General features: G+C 37.7%; 1 protein-coding gene across 4 annotated transcripts in view; it reads right to left on the bottom strand.

Moving 5' to 3' along the window:
- METTL8 (methyltransferase 8, methylcytidine) overlaps nucleotides 1–24,016 on the bottom strand; it is a 72,405-nt gene that overhangs the window by 34,613 nt on the left and 13,776 nt on the right. For 2 of the 4 annotated variants that reach the window (XM_033111440.1, XM_033111441.1), the window contains exons 2-3: nucleotides 10,499–10,557; nucleotides 6,416–6,570 (exon numbers count right to left, since the gene is read on the bottom strand). The exons of 1 other annotated variant lie outside the window; for it this stretch is intronic. In XM_033111440.1, coding sequence (XP_032967331.1) covers nucleotides 6,416–6,558 — 143 coding nt within the window. In that variant the 5' untranslated portion in view covers nucleotides 6,559–6,570; nucleotides 10,499–10,557. The remainder of the gene's footprint in view (nucleotides 1–6,415; nucleotides 6,571–10,498; nucleotides 10,558–24,016) is intronic. One more of the 4 variants, XM_033111443.1, reaches the window with a different exon arrangement.

Genomic DNA, 24,016 nt, shown 5'->3' with positions numbered 1-24,016 from the left:
TTCCTTTTTGTTTTACTGTAGATAAATTCTTGTGATACCCAACCTTTCTCAGAGACCTGTTTATCTTTCCCTGTAAGCTCAAGTTTGGGTATTATATTTTCTCCACATTTCTGTAACCTGAGGGTGTCAGGTAGCAGGGGAAGGGGAGAACCCACTGGGTAGTGGACAGTCTTTATGGGGGTCTGGGTCTGTTTTTTTTTTTTTTTTTTTTAAGATTTATTGAGTCCTGTGCTAGGTTTCACTTACCTACGTAGTTAGGATGTGTCCTAATAGGATCACCTTGGGCTTCCTTGGGCTTTGGATAGTTTCCTCAATTCAGCATGGAAGCCTAGGAGATGTTGAGCCCTGATTTTCCCCATCCTGCAGGTTTCAAATCCATCACAATAGATAAAAACATTTATTTTCAAGGGCTCTTTCTCAACCTTTGCCAGGGCTGCCTAACGAGTATTAGTAATGATGTGTCAGCTGATTTTCTTGGCCTACTACTGCTTCTGAGAGATGAAGGTGGGATACGGTCCACTCCGAGTCATACATGAATCTACAGTTTCTTTCCTTGGCCACTAATTTTCCATGTTTATGGACTTTTTTGGTTGCTGTTGGTACAGGTTTTGCTCGCTTTTACTATTTCTTATCCATTTTGTTGAAGGAAGAATACTTTGTTTTTCAGATTTATCCTATCTCCTTTACCTGGAGGATGATTAGTGAAATAGCCCAGAGCTCCTTCAGAACAATGATCACCTCCTGTTCCTCTCTTGAGGACTCCACAAAAGCTAGCCCAGTGATTGATCCATGTCCATATACAAAAAATGCAAGGGATAAAAGATACCACTTCATGTTCTGTAATGGTGAACTCTAAGTATCCTGAACAACAAAGCCTGATTCTTTATCCTAAAATACTTCTTTTGTCACCACCACTCACCAAATTTCAAAATATGAAACCTCTCTTCCAAATGGGTTGTCTGTTTGCTTTGGAATATACCTCCTACACTCTCAAAGGCAGATCTTTGCTCATGCTACCACTTGCCTGGAACAAATGGTCTTCACTATTCAAATCTTCCTCATTCTTCAGAGCCCAGGTGAAATCCTACTTTTCTCACATTCCCAGCTCAGGAAGCTTTCTGTCCCGCAGACCATCACTCTGGTCGTCACTGTCGTCATTGCATGGCCCTGCCTACAGTCCTCTATATTTACTCATTGGTATGTATGTCAGTTCTCCACCTAATAATGGTAACAACAATGATGCCCTTTAGTGAACACTTATTACAACTTAAGAGTTTTACATACTTATCTCCTTTAATACTCACAATACGCCATGAAGGAATTTGCTCAAGTTTACATAGCAGGAAAGGGAATAGGGTCAGGATTTAAATTCAGATGTTTTTGGATTCTGAAGCCCATGTGTAGCCATTACATTAACTTTCAATGTAGCTGTAAACTTCTAGTAGACATGAACTGGATCGTAATAATTTTCTATATTGATTCACTTATTCAAACATACTTATAGGGTGCCAATTACATAGGGAATATAGCTATGAACCAGAAATAAGCTAAATTCTTCTCCGAAGAATCATATAATCTAATAATGAAGATAAATACATAAGCAACCAAAAGTCCTTGTTAGAAAATAGTGTTAAGATAGCTGACTCTTATGTGTTGCTTATTTACTACGCATATACACTTTATATTATATATACTAATTTAATTCTCACAACAACTCTATGAGGTAGATATTACTATTATCATCCCATTTTAGAGATGCGAAAACAGAGGCATAGAGAGGTTAGACAACTAGTCGGTCTGTGCTCTCAACATCTAAACTAGACTGTCTCTCATGACAAATGTCATAATGGAGGTAGATAAAGACAATACCTATATTCATGAACTGTGAATGGAAAATTCCAACGAAACAGGGCAAGAGGAATCAGAGCTAAATATGGTTATATAAATAAAATTCATAACAAATATATGGTGATGGAAGGAGAACTGACTCTGGGTGGTGAACACACAATGGGATTTATAGATGATGTAATACAGAATTGTACACCTGAAATCTATGTAATTTTACTAACAATTGTCACCCCAATAAAAAAGTTTAAAAAAATTCATATCATATAATAAGAAAGAATTCTTGATATCTGAACTGTATTGGGAATCTGGAAACCTATTATTTAAATGGGTTATGGACTAAAAAGTCATTTCAGAACACACAGGTCCTGCCTTGGATCTACAGAGAATGGCTTAACTCAGTATTTTTTAAACTAAAGGTCACAACTGTTTTAGAGTCATGAAATCAATTTAGTTAGTCTAACCAACACCTAAAAAAGAGAAAGAAAAAGAGTAGAATAAAATAAATGGAAATTATCTGTGTGTCTCACATGGTAAAACTAGACAGGAAACTTTTGTTCCTATTTCACGTATGTGCATATGTTACATATATATGTAGTGGTCCATGAGGCAAACCGCACTTCTTACTGTGGATCATTCCAAAAAGCTTGAAAGCCACTGGCCCAGCTGATTTAGTCATATGATAATACAAGTGCTTACTGCTCCTTATAAATTTCAGGGATCCCTTGAAAAGTTCCTACACACTTATACTTGGAACAGCATGAAAAGAAGAGATTTTTCCAAGTAACTGTGTAAGGTGCTCAATATAGACATATCTCCGGGCCATGTCTCAAAAGCATTCTGAATACAGTTTCCTCTCAGTGGCTCCCAAAACTGACAAATGCACTAAGTATAATTAAAAGACTATATACAAAATATAAAATGGTTCAGTCATTGTGGAAATCTGTTTGGCAGTTCCTCAAAAAGTTAAACATAAAATTACCACATGACCCCACAATTCCATTCCCAGGTACGTACCTCAAAAAATTGAAAACAAAGACTCAAACAACTATATGTCCACGCATGTTCATAGAAACCCTATTCACAAGAGTCAAAAGGTTGAAATAGCCCAAATGTCCATTAGTGGGTGAATGGATAAACCAGTTGTGTATGCATGCAACAGAACGTTATTTAGTCGTAAAAAGGAATGAAGTACTGATACATGCTACAGTGTGGCTGAAACTCTAAGACATTATGCTAAGTGAAAGAAGCTAAACACTAAAGGTCACATATCGTATGATCCGATCTATGTGAAATATGCAGAAGAGGTAAACTCATAGGGACAGAATCAGATTGGTGGTTGCCAGGGAATGGAGAACTGCAGGGTAAGGATAAACTGCTTAATGAGGGAGGGATTTTACCTTGGAGTGATGGAAATGTTTTGGAATTAGATAAAAGTGGTGGATGCACAAAACTGTGAATGCAATTAATGCCAGTGAATTGTTCACTTTAAAATGATTAATTTTGTTATATGAAATTTATTTCACTAAATTATTTTTTTAAAAAAACACAAAAGCCTATCTAGGCAGATGTAAACACTAGGAATACAGATATCCAGAATCTAGAGGGCAAATCTTTCTCAGGATATCAGAAACTGAATAAAAAGGGGTACCTTTATTTTTTCTCAAAAAATTTTTTAAAAGAGGGTCATATATAGAACAATAGTCCTTACTAATTAAACTAAAGGCTAAAGGGAAAAATGAACGGTAGACAATTTTGATGAGCATCTCTGAGAGAAAATTGACACATACGAGTATTTTTCTAGAAACATCTTTTAAACATCAAAATTCAGCAAGACAGGAAACATTATTAATCTTAAACATACAGGAGAAAATAAGGAAAGAAGTGAGGACTTCTGGGCAGAACTTTGGACTTCAAGGATGGGGAATGTAAACCAGGAAAGCAATCCTCTGGTTTTCAATTGATATAAAGCAACTACTTTCCTCTTCCCTTGGAGGAAAATTTTCATTGTTGTTAGAATGTGTACCTGCCTCTGGAGAGAGTTCACTACAGGTATCCTGGCACCTGGGGAGCATGCTATGCAGGAGGATGGCTGTCCAGACTAGATCAAGGTTTTTCAAACTTTGAGCCACAGAACCCTACAAGTCATTGAGGCAGCCAGAGTGGGCGCTGGCGCGTGGGAAAGAAGGGTGGTGGAGTGGTTGATGCCCTAGGCTGCTGTGCCGGCTTCCTTCAAAGCAGGTTTGCTTTTTACCTTTTAAATATTGGGATTGTATGCTAAGACTTCACTTGGGGGAAAAAAATTCTGCTGCTGAAGAAAAGTTTGAAAACGGTTAGCCTGGATCAAGGATTCCTAAACCTGGCTGCTCAACAGAATTACTAAAAGAGCTTTTTCAAATTACAAATTTCTGGGCCATACCTCTAGACCCAGTGAAATAATAACTCCCCAAGGGATTGTTGTGCAATAGCCCAAAGCTAGCCCACAGCGTTTGAGAAGCACTGAACCAGATGACCCTTGCTTCCTGGAGAGCCTATGACAAAAGAGAACTCAAATGGGTAGGCAGAAAACTTGGGCAAAAGAACTGGTGGTAGCAGATGGAAAAAGAGAATACAGACAGCTAAATCACTAGAGTCTAATGAAAAAACAATTGGTAAATGAGGAGCTTGCCGAGGACCAGAAGTTCCTCCAGAGGTTTAATTGCCTAGCAATGGTCTCACAGCCTACTATCACTGTCCATACTGGTGCTGGTAATTAAAATGGTCTCATTTGGCAACTGTCCACAAAAGCATTTATAATGTGAACCAAAAGTATAATTTCAATTTTTCTAGTAGCCACATTAAAAAAAGTGAAAAGCAGTGAAATTAATTTTAATAATATATTTTATTTAATTCAGTATACCCCAAACAATATTTTAACATGCAATTCGATATAAAAATTATTAAATGATATATTTTACCTTTTTTGAAAAATTAAGTCTTCAGAACGTTACAGCATATCTCCATCAGACTGGGTATCAAGTGCCAATAACCACATGCGGCTGGTGGCTACGACAGTGTACAGTGCAGGACTAATTAACAAAACGTCCATCAATTTCCTTTAAAAACTGATAATCTGTTATAATTAAAAAAAAAGCCTATGTATCATTTTCCCAGCCCTAGAGATCCTGCGTCCAAAGGTAGTCAGAAAACAATTTTGTCTGAAGATTCATACCCAATTTCACATCTTCAGTCGTGACCCTTTTCCCAGCAGTAGTAGAGTTTGTGTTCTAGACATTTTCCCCAGAATGTTCTGTTCCCAAAGCCTGTTAAAAATACTTAAAACTAAATTCACCATCTTTCTTCCAAAATAAAAAAAATGAATTTACCTCTTGATTTCCTTATTTCTATTAGTCATCTAGGATAAAAATTTCAGAGTCAAATGCTTCCTTTTCCTTTATTCTACAAAAGCACCAAGTTCTATTATTCTTCCTTTGAAGTCTTTCTCTCACTGGTCCTTTCTGCTTCTAGTGCTAACTGCTGATCTTTCCAGTACATTGCTACCGAATACATATATTTAATACATATGTATTTACTACGCATAATGTCATTTCTCTTCAGTGGCTCTATAATGCCTTACACTTCAGCTTTGAATTCAGGACCACATACAATCGTGCTCCCACCACCTGGCTTATATCATTCCACCTTTATTGTTCACCAATCTCCTGGAAGAGCGTTTATTTTAGGCAAACTACCCGAAAAACTGTCTCCTGAATATGCCTTATACCTCCTCATCTTTGTATTTGCTGACTTTCTAACCACCTAGAACACCCTTAGTCCAGCTTTACCCATCCAAGTCATTATTCCACATATATTTATGTCAGGCACTGTCCTAGGTTCTGCAGACAGAATAAAATAATCCTAATCTATTTGAAATCTTTCTTTACATGTTAATTATACCTCAATAGAGCTGAAGTTAAAAAAGAAAAAAGAAATCTACCAGACTATGCCAAAACAGAAGTGGTTTTGCATTGTTGAGTTGTTCTTACAAGGCATATTGCTTATATGCCTTGTAAGAACACACAGGACCCTTAAAATTTGCTGCCTTTTATGGCTAATTATCAAATTTTCCCATAAATATTTATCTTTCTTCCCAAATAGAGGGTGGATTTCCTGAAAGCATGGACTAGGTCATACCAATGTGTTGTCCCTGGCAAATGTTCAATCAGCTGCAAGTACTAAACACATGTTTGCTGACTGACAAGTACTTGTAAAAGAGGAAGGGCCTGTGGGGCAGGAGGAGGATTCTACATGGAAAACAGGCCCCTGAGTGATCCACTGGCAAATCAGGATCCAGAGGCAAGCAGGGAGGGACTACAAGAACCCCAAAGCGAGGAAAGCACTTAGAAAATTTCACTTTTCCAATTCCATTTGCAAAGAAATTCAGAATTGGCTACTCCTAAGTTACGATCAGTTAGCCTCAACAACGTAAGTGATCAGCTTTAAAAATCCTTTCTTGGCATGAAATGAACATAATACCATGGTGAAGTTTAATATATATATACATAATATCAGACCGAAGAAGATAACTCACCACATGTTGTGCTCAAAAACTTTGGCGGGGTCAGTTAAAATCCTTGATCCCAGAGGGACCACTGGAGGATTACCACTTTGGCATCTTTGTGGTACCTTTCCTATCCTTAGACAGAAAATAGAATTTCTCCAAATCCCACTCATCCTAATAAGTACCTGGAAAGTTACAAACAATTAATTAGTCAATATGCATTAAACAGTGTATTGTTTATCTGATAGCCATAAACTGGTTCAGAAAGTTTACAACCTGAGAAAGGACACAAAAACTAAATATTTTTAAATGAAACATGGGCATGATACCGTGTTTCCCCGAAAATAAGACCTAGCTGGACAATCAGCTCTAATGCGTCTTTTGGAGCAAAAATTAATATAAGACCCAGTATTATATTATTATATTATATATTACATTATATTATATTACATTACATTACATTATATTATATTATATAAGACTGGGTCTTATAGTAAAATAAGACTGGGTCTTATATTAATTTTTGCTCCAAAAGACACATTAGAGCTGATTGTCCGGCTAGGTCTTATTTTCGGGGAAACACGGTAACTTCTCTCCTGAAGTATTTTCAGGCCAAGAAAAGCGAATATTTAGAGTGTGTGACATTGGCTGGCATTCTTTATAAATCACAGCCCTGACCAATTTTGCTTTGTTTGTTATTTGCTTATTTAATTTTTAGCACATGGCCAAAGCATGTAAGCCCAGAATCTGGATTTTGAGTACTTTATTATTTTGTTTTGGGAATTCGAGGCAAACATATTTTTAGGGAATATTCTGTGACCCATAGACCAAAAATCCAAGTATAATAGCAGAATAATAAAACAAATCTAGTAAGTCTCATCCCCTGGGCTGAGCAGAATATGAAAACTAGCCAAATAAATAAGTAAATACTGTATTAAGATATGATCCCAGCAATTCTTAACTCTAACAGTCCCGGATACATATATTTTTAAGAACAGTCAGAAATACATTTGCAAAATAGATTTCCCTGTACATAACACATAGTTTAATCCAGCTCAAGAGATGAGACATCAGTTTATTAGCTAAATCCATCCTCATTTCTGGAAGAATAACTTAAACATTTAAATATATGCCACCTGAATTATGTATTGACAAATATATTGGTTTAAAGTGTTTATGGGGGCCGGCCCAGCAGCTCAGGTGGTTAGAGCTCCATGCTTCTAACTCCGAAGGCTGCCGGTTCAATTCCCACATGGGCCAGTGGGCTCTTAACCACAAGGTTGCCAGTTCAATTCCTCGAGTCCCGCAAGGGATGGTGGGCTGCGCCCCCTGCAACTAGCAACGGCAACCGGACCTGGAGCTGAGCTGTGCGCTCCACAACTAAGACGGAAAGGACAACAACTTGACCTGGAAAAAAGTCCCGGAAGTACACACTGTTCCCCAATAAAGTCCTGTTCCCCTTCCCCAATATAATCTTTTTTTAAAAAAAAGTGTTTATGGAAAAGTATCAAAAAGAAGCTCGAAAGAGCTTACTTCTCCCAATAAGAATCCACTGTTACATTGCTTGGCATTTTACCCTCATTCAGTTGCTCACTGTTACACTGCTTGGCACTTTACCCTCATTCAGACATACAGCCTAATGCTGTAAGCTGTCAGGTAGGAACAGATGCTATAAGGTGTGTGTACATAATACACATTAGAGACTATCCGAGGTGCTATTAGGCATAAAAATGACATGTATTGTACACGCTTTTACCACCTTATTGAAAGTCAATGGGTTTTAGGAGTATGAATTCCAAAATGAACTGCAGAATGTCAAAAACATCTCATTGTGCTTTTAAACATAAAATTCAAGATTTTCCTTATGGAGAAAAAAAAAAAAAGCTTAGTTATACACACCAAAAAGACTGTAATGGTTCCATTCAAATGTGACTAACAGTGATGAGAAATGAAAGAGTCAATAGCTACTGCTGAGCTCCTGTTCCTTGTTTGTTTTTCCTTCTCCACTAAATGCAAGCAAGCTCTTTGGTGGAGGCAAAGGAAATTAAGTGCTCCGCCTACCACTAACTCTGCTCTGCTGTGCCTTTGTTCTCTCCTCCTGCCAGTGTGCCAGGTAAGACTAACAAAACCCTACCTGCACAATTATTTTTAGAGCTGTCTTCCTGCACTGAATACTACTCATAAAATCTTCTGTATGCTGAAAAGTAGAAACTGATTACACCTAGAAAGACCGGCAATTCAAGCTCAAAAGTGTGAAATGATGTAAACGTATTCCACTCAGGAAAGCCAAATCAAAATGAAATTTCAATCCTTCAAATAATCATGTGATACTTATCTATATCTATCTTTATGTAGAAGAGGGAGAAAAAAAGAAACATGAGCTTCTCTCATTATAAATGACCAAGAACCTCTAGAGACAGTTGGAGACAAAAATCATAACCAGATAGGATATTAGGCAATTCAGAAAAATGTCAGAGAAGTGTGTGCCTTGTAGGCTATTAGCCTGCAGAGAAGGGTAGTGTGGCCAGGGCCTAAACGTGCGGCAATTTGTCCGGCTTTGGCAGCTGTTTTTCTAATTAACCACACAAGCATCTTTATGTGTGTCATTTATTTATTATCTGTACCAGTCACACATAGACTTGCATAGTTCTTAATCTTTTTTATTATATAAAGCTACAAATTTATATAATAAAATAGTATAAATGCATAATAAAATTACATAAATGCCTTCCCAACAAAATTGCAAGCTTCTAAAGGCAGCACCAAGATGCTCGTGAATTGCTTGACTGATTACACAAACATGATACTTGTCTGACATAAGTTTAATTGGAAGGAAGTTACTTATTACCCAGGGTGGCTCCTATGATCCTTAGTGTGGAAGAAGGAGGTGATAGAGAGTGTGACAGGATATAGGCAGCTATCCAATTATACTGACTGCAGTGAATGACACGTGTGCTTCATGTCAACTTCAACGCTTCGTTTACTACGTCATGTCCATTTTGTGATGGGAAAAGAAAGGGCAGGGTCAGCCCCAAACAGTTTCTGGTGGAGAAAGTTGGTTTCTGCCACCAGTGTCCCATTCTCTTTACGTACACTCTTCTTAACTCTCTTTTGGCATACCTTAATTTGAACACAAGTTTAACTAAGATATTATTTGCATAATGAAACTGTATGGATAAATAGTATTTTTTATCTGAAATAACACAAAGAGGTATAGCTAAAAATATTCCATTTACCCAAACGCAGGTAGGAAAGGCAAAACAGGAAATAAAAACAGATAGGTCAATTAGAAACCGAATACCATGGTAGCATATTTAAACCTAACCATATCAATAATTACATTCAATAAATGGCTCCAATTAAAAGGCATAGATTGTTGATTTGCATGAAAAAGCAAGACCCAACCATACACTGTCTGTAAGAAAGGCACTTTAAATATAAAGACAGAAATAGATTAAAATTTTAAAAAGGGATACCACACAAACACTACATAAAAAAACTGGTAAAGCTATACTAATAGACAAAGTAGACTTTAAAAAAAAAGACTATTACAGAGATAAAATGAGACATTTAATAATGACGAGCCAATTCATCAAGACATAACAATCCTAAATGTGCATGTACCTAATAACAGAGCTTTAAAATACCTGAAGCAGAAATGAAAAGAACTTTTTAAAAGAAGAAATTAACAAATTCACAGCAATATTCGGAGATTTTAATAGCCCCCTGTCAGCAATAAATAAAACAATACTCAGAATCAAACTATCAAAACAATCAATAAGGATATAAAAGATTTGAACATTATGAACTTGATCTAAATGTCATTTATAGAAAGAACACTACACCTAATTATAGCAGAATACACATTCTTTTCAAGTGAACATGGAATGTTTGCCAAGATAGACCATAAATGCTAGGCTATAAAACAAGTCTGAATAAATTCCGAAGTATTAAAAGCACACAGACTATGTTTTCTGACTATAACAATATTAAATGTTAATATTTTTGATGAAATTGACTCACTAATAAATATCCTTCTTTTCTCTGACAATAGTCATTTAGTTATATTAATAGACAAAGTAGACTTTAAAAAGTGGTATTTCTTTTACTTACTTTGCTTATAGGTTTCCACTTTCAGCTCCCCATCTTATGATGGGTCTTCCTCTCAAGCCCTGTCAAGGTCAAACAGAATGTGCACTTCAGTGCCATGGCTCTCTGACATCTCAACGCCATGATTCAATACGAATAGTCAGTTGGCTCAAGCAATCACTAAGGAACAGATCCAGAAAAGAACTGAAGCTCATTTAGGTATCAGAGTTCTTGAATTTCATTACAAATAGCATTTATTATGCTATCAAGTATACAGAGGTATGCCATAAAGCACTGACACACTCTAGGTGTGCCTATTTGAGAATGCAAGGAAAAGAACAAACGTATAAAATGACCTGAGTCCTGCATACAGTATGACAAGCCAAGGAGGAGAGAGTTTTAATATTTAGCAGTTTTCTAGACCCACCACTACCACCACATTGTGTTTGTGGGTATAGGACGACTTGTGGGGCAGAGATCTCTGCCCCACCTCCAAATTTGGACTAGATGCTTTCCTTCTACTAAAATGGAGCCCTTTTCACAATGAGTCACATATCTGCCTTACTATACCAACAAACTAGAACATATTCTACCCGAATAGGTAAAATGTATTTACATTTTATGAACATGAATTATAAACATAGAAGTATTTCTTAAATAATTGCAAATTTTATTTTTGTAGGATAACAGTTCTCAATACTTTTTAAATAAAAAGGATGATTTTAGTTAAAGAAAATACTCCATACTGTATTTTGCAAATTGAAGAAAATCTTCAAGGAAGTAAAGCACCAATACCAATTTATTTTTCATGAAAATCCACATTTTTTTAAAAAGTTAAGCATGTACCACGTGTAAGGCCCTGTTCTAAGCACTTCGCATGTATTATCTTATTTAACATCTATTTACCTATCGAGGGTACTATTTTTATACCTTATTACAGAGGAAAACCCCTGTGTAATGAAGTAACATGCTTCAGGTCACCCAACGGGGCTTCAGTTTGAACCCATGCACTCTAACCCAAGAGGCCACACCCTACTATTTTTTTCTGTCTTTGTTATTCACCTACATACAGTTTGCCCGTTTGCACGCTACTTTTGTACACTACACATGCCAGAGGATCACAGTACTGATTCCCCAGTCTGTACTGGGGTTACTAATTCGCAACTGATTTAAGGACGCTCAGAATCCCTTCTATCCCTTCCTCTCTCTCAATTCTATTTCTTCTCTTGGGCCTTAATCAAATAGCAAAAATGCCATTGCAAGACACCAGTCCCCAGATTTAAAAGAGCATAGTTATTCTTTCTAGTACTCAAATCTCAAGATACAAGCAAAGTACTCTTGCATCACATAAATAATGTAACATTTTAACACTCAGTTCTTTTTAACTGGTCTGCTTTTACACAGCTGAGGAGTAGAGGCAAAGGATTTATTTCCCTTGCTATTAAAGCTTGATCCTAAGATTTCCTTCTCATATCTCAACACTACTAGCAGAACACCTAAGAACTACAGCAAATAGTACTTCTGTCTGTGTGAATCTGTTAACAGTTATCCTTGGAGCACTTAGCTGGCTCTGAGCAAAAACTATTTGTAAGGCTCCCAAGAATGATTCCCAGTTGTCTCAGCTCACTGAAATCTCAGGGAAAGAAACTGCCGTTAATCATACACTAAATGCCTGTCCTCCAATTAAAAGTTAACTCCCCTTTGATGTTTCCTGGGTTCTGAGCATCCTTTAACTAAATAAATTAGTGAGACATTCATGTTTTTTACCTTTGTAACTGTTCAGCTTTCTTTTTTCCTCGGCTGGGAAACTGGTACAAAGGTTTCATTCAGAGGAACAAGCGTCATCTAGATAAAGCTACACTAACATTACCTGAAAGGCTAGCATTAATGAGAGCAAATTAAAGTGTTATTGTTGTACTGTGTTGGATAGTGAAAGCCAACAGGTAAGAAACACTTAAGTATCAACTACACTGCGGTGAAAACTGAAGCTTCAATTAACCCTGGCAATTTCAGTGAAGTCGGGGGGTGACCATCTGTGAGGCAAACAGCTCAGGCAACTCATACATCTTGTTTTAATCTTTCTTTGGATGATTATAATTTCAGGGTATAAGTAAGGTTATTAGCAAGAACAGCACAACAACAATAATTACAGTAAGTATTTACAGAGCACGTTGATCTCCCTGTGACGTCAGCCACTCTGCAGCTTCCCAATGGGAATCTCGCGCTCAGTGTCTGCTATCCATGGCGCCCTTACAGGCGGCCATCCTGTACGCACTCACAGAGAGGCTACGGGCGCTCACCAGTGATTTCTTTAAAGGAGTTCATGTCAACCCAATTCAAAACTGCCTCAATTCAAAATATCGGAAGGGTATACTATTCTCATTACTCTGGAAGTTGTCTCCAAACACATGCTGGGCCACAATGAAATCTGTTTTAACTCATCCACCTGGCATTTCACATCTGTGCGCTACAGTCACTTCTGGAGACACTGATCGGATCTGGTGGGCCGATAAAGGATAAGTCACACTCATACTTTACACGTTGTCATGCCTTACCAATTCCATTTAACAACTCACATGAAAGAGATGAATGGAGTTCCACCCTTAATGAGACTTCTGCTTTCCTATTCATCGCAACGGTCTCTATCCCTAAGTACACTAGATGACAGGAGATGCTTGGACCTGTGTGCAGGATTTACGCAGTCATGGATGGACTCATATATCAATAAGGCTGCCCTGGCACAAAATGGAATGCTACAAAAAAATTCAAGTCATAATGGATGTTAGATATAAAAATGTGAAATATAACATTAGAGAATAAAAGTGTCCAAATGCATGTATTTCCATAATTTCAAAAGAATGTGGGATTTAGGTAGGCAGGGATTATAGCACTGTGTAAATTCTATTTTAAAGAACCACAATTACTTACAACTTGCAAAAAAGCAAGGGAAACTGCAGCAGGGACTGTCAGGAGAAATGTTTACTGCCACACCGCAGGAGGCACGGGGCAGTCAGAAACAGGGCCATGAAAAGTCAAATGCATGGGAATGGTGTAAGTTCTACATGAGAACAGATAAGTTGCAAGCTTCTAGAAAGTATTTAGAATTCCACAGGATTATAAAGTGCTGGGGCCAGAGGATGTTAGATTCCTCCTTAGAGCACCTATACTTTCTCCTTATAACAGCTGCTCCCATTGCGGTCACTCCTTTTCTCGCCTTGACGAGTCTTCTTGGCCTGGCCTTCTGTCCTCAGACCTTTTAGCCAACAGGAAACGAATCCCTGATTTCCTTGAGTCCTCGTGAATACTGGGAGCTTAACTCCAACATCTTGTTCTTATTCAAAAGATTAGTCTTCCTAAAAATCCATGTCCCAGCTACTCTTGCAGCTGGAGGAGATATGTGGCCATGTCCTGGCTGATAGAAGTTTGCTAATGGCTAAAGTCTTTGCTTAAAGGTAAAGGAGCCAGACGATGGTACCAACTGGCTGGTACCAACTCACCCTGCCGCTTTCCTGAACTTAGACTTGATGCTGTGTACAAAGGAGGGAACGGGCCTGGTTGCTGATGGCATCACTGAACAGGTAAACCACTGATGGTTACCACCTTCCTTCTTGCTAGGTGAGAAAAATAAACCCTTATGTATTTTAGCCACTACTGGGTTTTCTGTGATTTTCATCCAAGAGGATTCTAACATACAACATCCATTATTGTTAAGTCCTGTAAATCCAAGGACAAATCCATTTGCTTCCTGCCCTCAAGAACCTTACCAGTGAAGAAGAATGAGAGGCAAACAGGGTCCTATCCACGTAGAGCAGAGATAGGTAGAGGTGTTATTAGAGCACAGAGGAATGAACCAGTCTATTGACAGTGGCGAGGAAGAGCTTCCCAGTGGGGGCAACATTTGTGCTGGGTCTGGAAGAATGAGTAGGAATCACCCAAGAAGCTAAGGGTGAAAGTCAGGGCATCTCAGGCAGAGGGATTAGTATAAATAAAGATAAAGAAGTATGAAAGTACATACATATACTCAGAAAATAAAAAAAATAATTTGGGAAAATATGCTAAGTAACTTTGGAAATAAGTAGAGTCTGTAAGGAACAGCAACAGGAACTATAATCAGCACAGTACTCCAGTTGATAAAGGGTTAACAATTCTAAAACCACTATAAAAATATACTGGAATTGAACAATTCAGACATAGATAGTAGATGATGGGATCCAGGTTTGTCATTGGTAGTCGGAGGTCACAGACAAGCAAGGGGAGAAGGCTAGAACCATCCATATGGTAATGAATTAGAATTGGAGTCATCAGTAGGAACTCATGATTAGCTTAATATAAACACAGATACTACATACAGAAATATTTGTAGACATGTATATATACACAGGTTAGTGTATATATAACCATATATATAATATATACTCATGTGTGTATATATTTATATAAAATGTTTTATATATATTTATGTGTGTGTGTGTGTGTATGTATATATATATATATATATATATATATATATATATATATATATATATATTCCTTAGTCTGCCATCTGAGAGGGCTTAGAAACAAGCACACCCATAACAACAAACACACCAAGCACGCAGATCTTGGTTTCTAATACCATTGTCTATTAAAAGGAACCAGAGAACCTTGGAGAAATGGCTGATTCTAGATCTGTGGCAGAGAATATACAAGATAAGCCTACAGAATTTTGTAGCGCCACAAAAATGCTCAAACAACAACAAATGACCCCAAACTCCACAATGAAAGGGGTATGTCAAAGGTACACGGGAGCCAAATGAAAGACCTCCCAATGGCCAAAGCTGAAACACTTTGAGCAACAAAATAAAGGAGTGCTGGATTATAACCCAAAGTACAAAATAAATATCCACATGTTCATACTGATATAAGTGATTAACTGAATAAATAAATAAATGGGGGAGAAGAGAGAAATCACCCACACAAAAGAATTCCAAATAATTTATGTAGACCCTCTGCCCAAGGAGGTGTAGCATTACTCTTCATTCCTTCAGGGTGGGCAGCGCGTAGTGACGTCCTTCTAAAGAGTACAGCATCGAAGGAGGGAAAAGTCCCTCTGCAGTGAGAAACCTGACAGACACTATACCTCAGCCCGGTGACCAAGGTTAACATCACAGTGATAAATCATGTTGACAGTATGTACTCGTGATATGGTGTGATGACGATGGCCCTTTACCACTGTTCTTCCCCCTCCCCAAACCCATACCCCTGTCTAATCGTGAGAAAAACACCAGACAAACCCTAATTGAAGAACATAATTCGGAGAGTGGGGATACGTAATTCAGTGCTTAACAAAAGCTATCTTAGAGTCATGACTGGACTTAGGGATGACACATACAACTTTGGGACGAAACCAACTCTCAGGAAGGAAAATAGGAAGATAAAAAGAAGTTAGTTGCCACTGTTAAGTAGTTGGATTAAGTTTCATTTTAAGCCAGTTCTACCTCTGACTTTTTCAGTTATTGAGCCAATACATTCCCTCAATTGTTTAAGCCTGTCTCAGTTTTCTGTTACCTGCAACCTAACGTAACCTGATAAAGAAATTATGTGATTTCTTCTACCACCTGGCAGTCTAGGGGCAAAGTGTTTGGTTCTATCAGACAGATTAGGTCTGTCCAGGCTGGTAGTTCAGAAAGTGGTGATTTAGGATGATGGAATTGAGGGAGAATATAACTGATGACCATGAAATAAGCCCCAAATGACCAGAAATTAAAAAATAAAGAGGAGGGAAGAAAAGGAGGGATGAAGTGCTGATGAACTTGACATGGCTGAAGTCTGGGTTTAATAAAAACAAGGGAAGGGAAGACAGATAGAAGGTCCTGGTTAGAAATTAGGCCCTTCTGAGTTTGTTAACCCATGTCACCTAGGAACAAAAAGGAGAGACTAGTAACAATGAGGAGAGACTCCTGCTCTGAATGAGAGGCTCTTACAGTGGCTTAAGAAGAACCACAAGGCCATAAACACCTAATGAAAGAGAAACATTTTAGAATGGATAGAGGCTAAAATATGGATTCTCATCCACCACCTCATTTTAATCTGAAGGTTTATATAATAGATCTCCAACCCTTGTTCTTCAGGAACAATCTCTCACTGGACACATCTATTAAAACAGGGTTTGTCAAACTAAGGTCCCACGACAAAGTTTTAAATTGTGTTTTTACTATGATAATAATCTAAAAAAATCGATAGGAGCAAATGTAAACTGCTGCTTGATTTCAGTGCCTGTGTTTGCATTTATGATCTTGCTGGCAACAAGCAGCAGATACAATATGGAAATGATGCATCCAAGAACCCAGCGCGCTGCAGAAGATTCTGCAGTATTTCGAACTGAGAAAAATGGTGAGGGCATTGAGAAGACATAGCACACAACATAGTAGGAGTGGGCTGAAGTCAAAAGAACCTGCGTGGTGGGGGTCAATACCTTGTTTATAACAAGTGCAGATATTTAATTTTGGTAAAACATCAGCAGTCACATTATAATGTTGTTAATTCGAATTTTATTGGCTTTGTGGTTGTATCTCTCTACTTACTTTGATTTTGCAGTCGAATAAGAGCTCTACACACAAGGAGCGTGTACCTGGACTTATGTAACAATATACTAAAAATACTTTAAGTCGACCCAGGGGTCGCAGAATTTTTTTCTTTAAATGGAGGTTGACGAGTTTTTCAACATTGACAAACACAGTATTAGAAGATTCTGTCCCAGAACATTCTGTTCTAATTTTTCCTTAATAGCAGAATCACCTCAAATCTCCATGGAAAGCAATTTCAGGTGAAGAGGTGAAGGGTTTGGACTAAGTTGAATCCAGGCTCTTCCACTTGCTATCATATAACGTCTGACATGATGCTTAACTTTGTTAATCTCAATTTCCTTAATAAAATGTGGCTAATAGGATTATTTCAAAAGATAGGAAGCTTACAGGAGGTGAACTATGTAGTACAGTGCTGGGTGCGTGGTAAGTGCTCAGTAGACTCAGCTGATATTAGTTATCATTAGTCTGGCTCTTCTTCGACCTAGATGCCCAAAAACAATGGACAGGTTTGGCTTAAAACTTTTCACTAAAGACATTACACATCTGGGACATGAGTACCCATGACCTGCCCAGTTAGGAATTTATGGTCAGATCACCCTATGAGGTTATAATGGAACACTCTTCTCCAGGGATTTGGGGCAAGAGCTAGAGTTGTATACAACTTTAGAGAGGCAACGAGAAACCAGGGCATGAACGGCTAGGAGGGCGGTGATTTCCTTATAAGGCCAGTGGGTCCTATTTACTAGAGTGAGGTAAGCTGGCCAGTGCTGAGCTGGAGGATTGTGGTTGCTGTATGTCAGATTTCCTTGACAGGTATTTCCAGAAAGTGCAAGCTGGGATGGGCCACTGGGCAACCACCATTTTGTGGGTCCTGATATATGAGTTAACTTTATCAGAATGTAGGTACACATAAGGAGATGGCTGCCCAGGGGAGCCTTGACTGCAATTCCTCCAGAAAACTGCAATGAACTGGCTGGGTACCAGTTCTGGTGTGGGGAACGGCAGCTTCTCCCCACAGGCCTTCCAGGACAAGTCTTGTAATTGCCTATGGTCAGGCCTGAAAACTCACATACAGGAGTCTGATCTGGAGCCTGACTCCTCACCCAAAGAAAAAAGAAAACAAGCATTCTTTACCCAACACATAATAAACCTTATTCCGAGAAATTACATAAACTAAAAAAACCATTAAATTTAATGTGGATGAAAAAGGGGTTCTATGGAAAGTAACTTCACAGGGTGATCTGACCATAAATTCCTAACTGGGCAGGTCATGGAGGATAGTCAACCCCCAGGTGTGTAACTTCTTTAGTGAAAGGTTTAAGCCAGCCTTGTCCTTTGTTCTTGTGTATCCAGATTAGCACACCTTTAAATGCCAGAAGTAATACCCCTTGGAGGTGTAACCACCTCAAGAGAGCACATAATCTTAACTATCCTGTAATCCAATCCCCACCTTGCTTTTTCCCACCTTCATGTAACCTTCCTTACATTCCCTCTTTAATTTCAAATGCTGAAAAGAAACTGCAAAACCGTTCATCTCCAACGCATTTGAGATCTTGCTTTCTGGCAATTGTGTTTTGGTTCAAATAAACTTATAAAAATTCTTTACAGGTTTGGACATTTCTTACACCAACATTGATTTTTTTAAAAGCCCATGAATAATAATGCCACAGCAAGTTGCTTAAGAATAATTGAGAGTGTTAATTATATTCTTAACCTCCAAAGACCACATCATGTATTGAAACCTTAGTAATCTTCAGTCTATATAAGGTCTTATTTCTAAGATCATTTGCAAGTCAGTTGTTAAGAGTGTGTAGCGATGACACTGTATCTTCTATTTTGGAAATTTGGACCTCTGATGTAATTCGGTTTCACAATGGTTTGGTTTGGGACTTACTGAAAGCTTTTTTTCCTTTCTTTGTTTCCCTCTCCTCCCACCAAACCTTGACGACTCTGTTTACTGTACATTTACTATGTATGTATACCAGTTCCAATGGTTCTGTTTACTTTGGACCCGTGTGCACATCTGACCGGTAATTCGGGAGGAGTTTTTCCATCTATATGGGGTTCATTCCTGACCCTGGGGCAGAACAGCCTCTAGGAAGCGCCTTTACCTGCAGTTGCCTGGCCAACTTCTCCTTCCTTTGTTCTGCCCCTTTTTGTGCATCTGTAAGACCTTTTGATAATATTGAGAGAAGGAAAACAGTCTTTGTGGCAGGGAGTCCCCTGTCTTCCCTTAATTCTGGCTTTTTGGAATAAAACCTACTCTTCTTTCTACCACTGTCGTCTCTTGAGTTTTGGCTTTTGTGCAGCGAGCAGCCGGACTTTTTGCACAGTAACAAGCACAGAATCACATTTTTATAGGAACATTTTAAATGGTGATTAAGATACCAGGACAGTCCACACATTCCTGAAATCTATAATGTGAATGAAAAGAAATGTGTTTGTTTAAATGGTCTTAGAAAACTGGCAAATTCCATTTTCTCAAACAGCTGAAACAGTGCCAATTCATACTGCCTGGGGCAACTTTAATCTTATTTAACACAAAAGCAATCTGATTAAATGATGATTCTTTTAAAATAACACCAAAAACAAAAACAAAGCAAAACCGTAATACCTGTAAACCATCTCTTTGCCACCCGATGACATATGGTGGGTCCATAAAATAATGTTGTTTAACTAAAAACTAGACTTGTACATCAAAATAAGTGTCGTCCTTTTAAATAAGTAACCTTAAGAGATTACTATTTAATAATAGTAAAATAGCTTTGAAATTCCATTTTCCGATATCTTCATAGCGAGCTTATTCTTTTTCATATTCTCAGTGGTGGCAAACTCTTTGCTTTAAGATATATACCCTCTGTTGTCTTTAGATTATGTTGTTGTTCTTGTTGCCATAAATGTATAGACTGCCAACATAACCAGCTTTGAAGGATCATATTCATTGAGAAACGGCTTCTGGTATGTTCTGTTTTCTTAAACAGTCATAAATCAAGTTCACACAGTACATACTGTACTACCACAAATGATAGTATCCTTTGTGCTTATTCTTTTTTAAGAAGCCAAAACTATCTGGAAATATGAGCTAGATCTTTTTTAATTTAAAGTTTTTTTTCTTTTAAGTATTGATAGCAAAAATAGAAAATATACAGGGGAAAAGATCCCTCCCTCTTATGATTGCAACAAAAAATAATATAAAATACCTAGGAATACGCTAGCCGAAATGTACAGGAGTGATATGAAGAAAGCTATACAACTTTACAGAGGGGCATGGAAGATAATTTTAATAAATAGGAAAACAGTACATGGGTTTCTAGAGTTGCAGATTCAATGTTGTTAAAATGTAACCAAAATCATCTATAAAATTAAAGCAGTTCCAATCAAAGTTCAAAAAATGTTTTTGGGAACTTGAACAAATCATTTAGAAGCTCATCTGGAGAATAAACATGCAGGAAGCCAGGAAAATACTGGAGAGAAAATGAGTGATGTTGGCTGTGGTGGGGTAGGGTTATGGGGGTGGGGGGCGCTCTTCCAGACATCACAATACACTATAAATCAAGCATATTTTGGCCATGTCTACAGTGCCAGGATATATAGTCAAAGCTGTGGGACAGAAGAGAAAGTCCAGAAAGTATTACAAATGGAATTCATAATAAAGCTAGTATTTCAAATCAGTGGGTTCAGGCTGGCCTATTCAAAGAACTGTATTAAGAAAATGGGCTACCTATTTGGAAAAAATAAGGTTACACCCCTTCTCTATATCTAACACCAAAATAAATTCCAGATGAATTAAACTTTTTAATACAAAAAAATTCTTAATAGACCTAGAAAAAACAGAGGTGAAAAAGTGGGGTAGAAAAGACTCTTTTGAACATGATACCAAGGCTATAGAAATGTATGGGAAGATATGCTATAAAACATACTGGTGGAGACACCTGCAAAATACTACAATATAAGGAATGCTTAGAAAATAATTAGAGGGGCCGGCCCGGTGGCTCAGGCAGTTGGAGCTCCGTGCTCCTAACTCCGAAGGTTGCCGGTTCGATTCCCACATGGGCCAGTGGGCTCTCAAACACAAGGTTGCGGGTTCAACTCCTCAAGTCCTGCAAGGGATGGTGGGCTCTGTCCCCTGCAACTAAGATTGAACACGGTACCTTGAGCTGAGCTGCCTCCAGAATGGCTCAGTTGGTTGGATCGTGGGCTCTCAACAACAAGGTTGCCGGTTCGACTCCCTTGGTGGGCTGTGCCTCCTGCAACTAGCAATGGCAAGTGGACCTGGACCTGAGCTGCACCCTCCACAACTAAGATTGAAAGGACAACAACTTGACTTGGAAAAAAGTCCTGGAGGTACACACTGTTCCCCAATAAAGTCTTGTTCCCCTTCCCCAATAAAATCTTTAAAAAAAAAAAAAGAAAATAATTAGAAATGACCATAGAATGTGTTATTGCCATCAATAAGCATTCACAAAAGAAATGCAAATAGCCACTAAAACTTAAAAATGTTCATCACATTAATAATAAATGTCTTTTGGGGATGGTTTTGACTGCAAGTAACAGAAGACCCTATGGAAACTGGCTTAAATAATAAGGAAGTAGTATCTGTCATAACCGGAAGTCCAGAGGTTGGGCAAGCTCCAGGTATGGTTTCATCCGCAATTCGACTATAATGCCATCAAGGACCCAGGTTCTGGCCATTTCCCCATCTTGCTCTTCACAGCATTACCTTCACCCTACGGCTGGTTCCCTTCGCCAGTTACAAAACGACTGCAGCAGTTCCAGGCATCACACTGACATGATAACATCCAGAGGAAGAAAAGGACCATCTCTTTCTCATGTCGCTTTTTAGGGATGAGGAAACATTCTCACAAGTTCCTCAACAGACTTACTCTCAGATTTCACTGGCCAAAACTGGATCACAAACTATTCCTAAAACAGACTCTGGTAAGAGAATTGGTTCCTGTGATTACCTTAGACTAGACATTCTCAGAGTGTGTGGTACAGAGACCCCCAGCTACCTCCAAAACACATTATGGGGGGTCTGCAAAATGTCAGCATTATTTTCATAATAATATCGACACGTTATTTGCCTTTTTGATTGTGGTGACATTTGCACTGATGGCGCACAGGCAATGGCGGATAAAACTGCTGACACCTTCGTCTGAATCAAGGCACCCAGCTCTACTGGAGGTCTCGTCGTTTTCACTAACCGTGCACTCACAGAAGAAAAAAACAAAAAGAAAGAAAGAAAAAGCCATTTTCACTTAAACGTATCATTAACAAAGCATTAAAAATTGTTTTCATGGAACACCATTTTTACTTTGGCACTTTCTCAAGAACACACAAAGTAAGCCTGTCAAGAAAACAATTGACTCTATTTATTGCCATTGATAAAACTCAAGCTTTTAAGCAAAAAAATGAGAATGCTGGAAAACTTGTGTATTCACCACTATAAGCTTAACAGCTTTCTGCCACTTAGACACTGTTCTGAAGACAATAAGATATTTTTGATATTATATAACAAAATGTGTCAACATTAGGAAGACCTGCAACAACTCAGTGAACCAATATTTTCCAGATGGCCAATATAATATCACAAAATCATGGAAGAGTACAAGATCTGTTCAAAGTACAAGGCAGACCAATGGATTTTAATGTAACAGAGTATGGAAAAGTTCACAAATATCGTTTCAAATATTATATTGCAGTTAACCTTTAAGAAACTACCACTTACTGGGATTTGATGTAGTGTAAAAGGAGAACATTCACACTCATCTGAACAGACTATGAAAGTATACTTCCTCTTTCTAACTACTTATATATCTGTGTGAGATTACATTTTCTTCAAATGTATCAATCAGAACAACATATCATAACAGACTTAATGCAGGAGCAAACATAAGAATCCAGTTATCTTCTCTTAGGCTAGACATTAAGGAGATTTGTAAAAATGTAAAACTATGCCGCTCTATTAACTTTTTTCTTTTGGAAAATATTTTTTATAAAAATGTTATTGATGCTAACATGGAATAGGATTATTATTTTTAAATGACAATAATATTAAAATCTTTTCTTCCATTTTAATTTTTAATATGATAAATGTGGGTAACTATGATCCACATAAACAAAAGCTCTCGGGGGGCTCTATAATTTTTTAGAGTGTCCAGGGGTCCTGAGACCAAAAAGCTTGAGAACCATTGCCTTAGATTAATTTTCTGGGGTAACACAGAGAATAGAAAGTCCACCTAAAAAAAAAAAAAGTGCAATGGCTTACTATCTTTTTGGCGAAGGTGAAATGTGATCACTGGTGTGTAGCAACAAGCATTCTCACACACTCTCAGGGGACACTGCACTGACATCTTTCCTGAGGGAACTGTGGTAATACATACGGCAATTCTGAAAGAAAAAGGTTGATGGAAAACTCCATTTGTAAAAATATATCCTAAGAATATAATCAGAAGAATTTTAAAGATTCGTCATGGCATTGTTTGTATATTATTCTGAAAAACTCCAAATAATCTAAATATTCATCTTTAGAGGATTGACTAAATTATTGTATATCCATATAAAAAAATTATGTAATCACTTAAAATGTTGCTAAACCCTAAATTTACTGATATGTAAAGAAGTCCATTATTTATTAGGTGGTCAGGTACAAAAGTCAAGTACAAAAGTACCTTTAGCATGATCTTAGTTCTAAAAAATTAACATATATACTAACAAGTATACATACACAAACAAAAAGTCTAGAAAAATTTACAGTAGTTATCTTTCATTGAAAAGCTGAAGGAGAGCCTTATATTTTCTTAATATATCTTGAAATGTTCTTTTTTTAAAGGAAACTCAAACCACCTTTATAATCATAAAATATAAAAATATTTTTAAAATCACTAAGTATACAACTTCTATATAATATTCATGGGTAAAGGAGCCATGCTTGGGAAGGAAGAGAAAAAGAGATGGTACGGGCAGTGGTGACTTT

Source organism: Rhinolophus ferrumequinum, chromosome 8, assembly GCF_004115265.2.
Source record: "Rhinolophus ferrumequinum isolate MPI-CBG mRhiFer1 chromosome 8, mRhiFer1_v1.p, whole genome shotgun sequence".
Classification (NCBI taxonomy): Eukaryota; Metazoa; Chordata; class Mammalia; order Chiroptera; family Rhinolophidae; genus Rhinolophus; species Rhinolophus ferrumequinum.
This window is presented reverse-complemented; position numbering and strand designations above follow the sequence as displayed.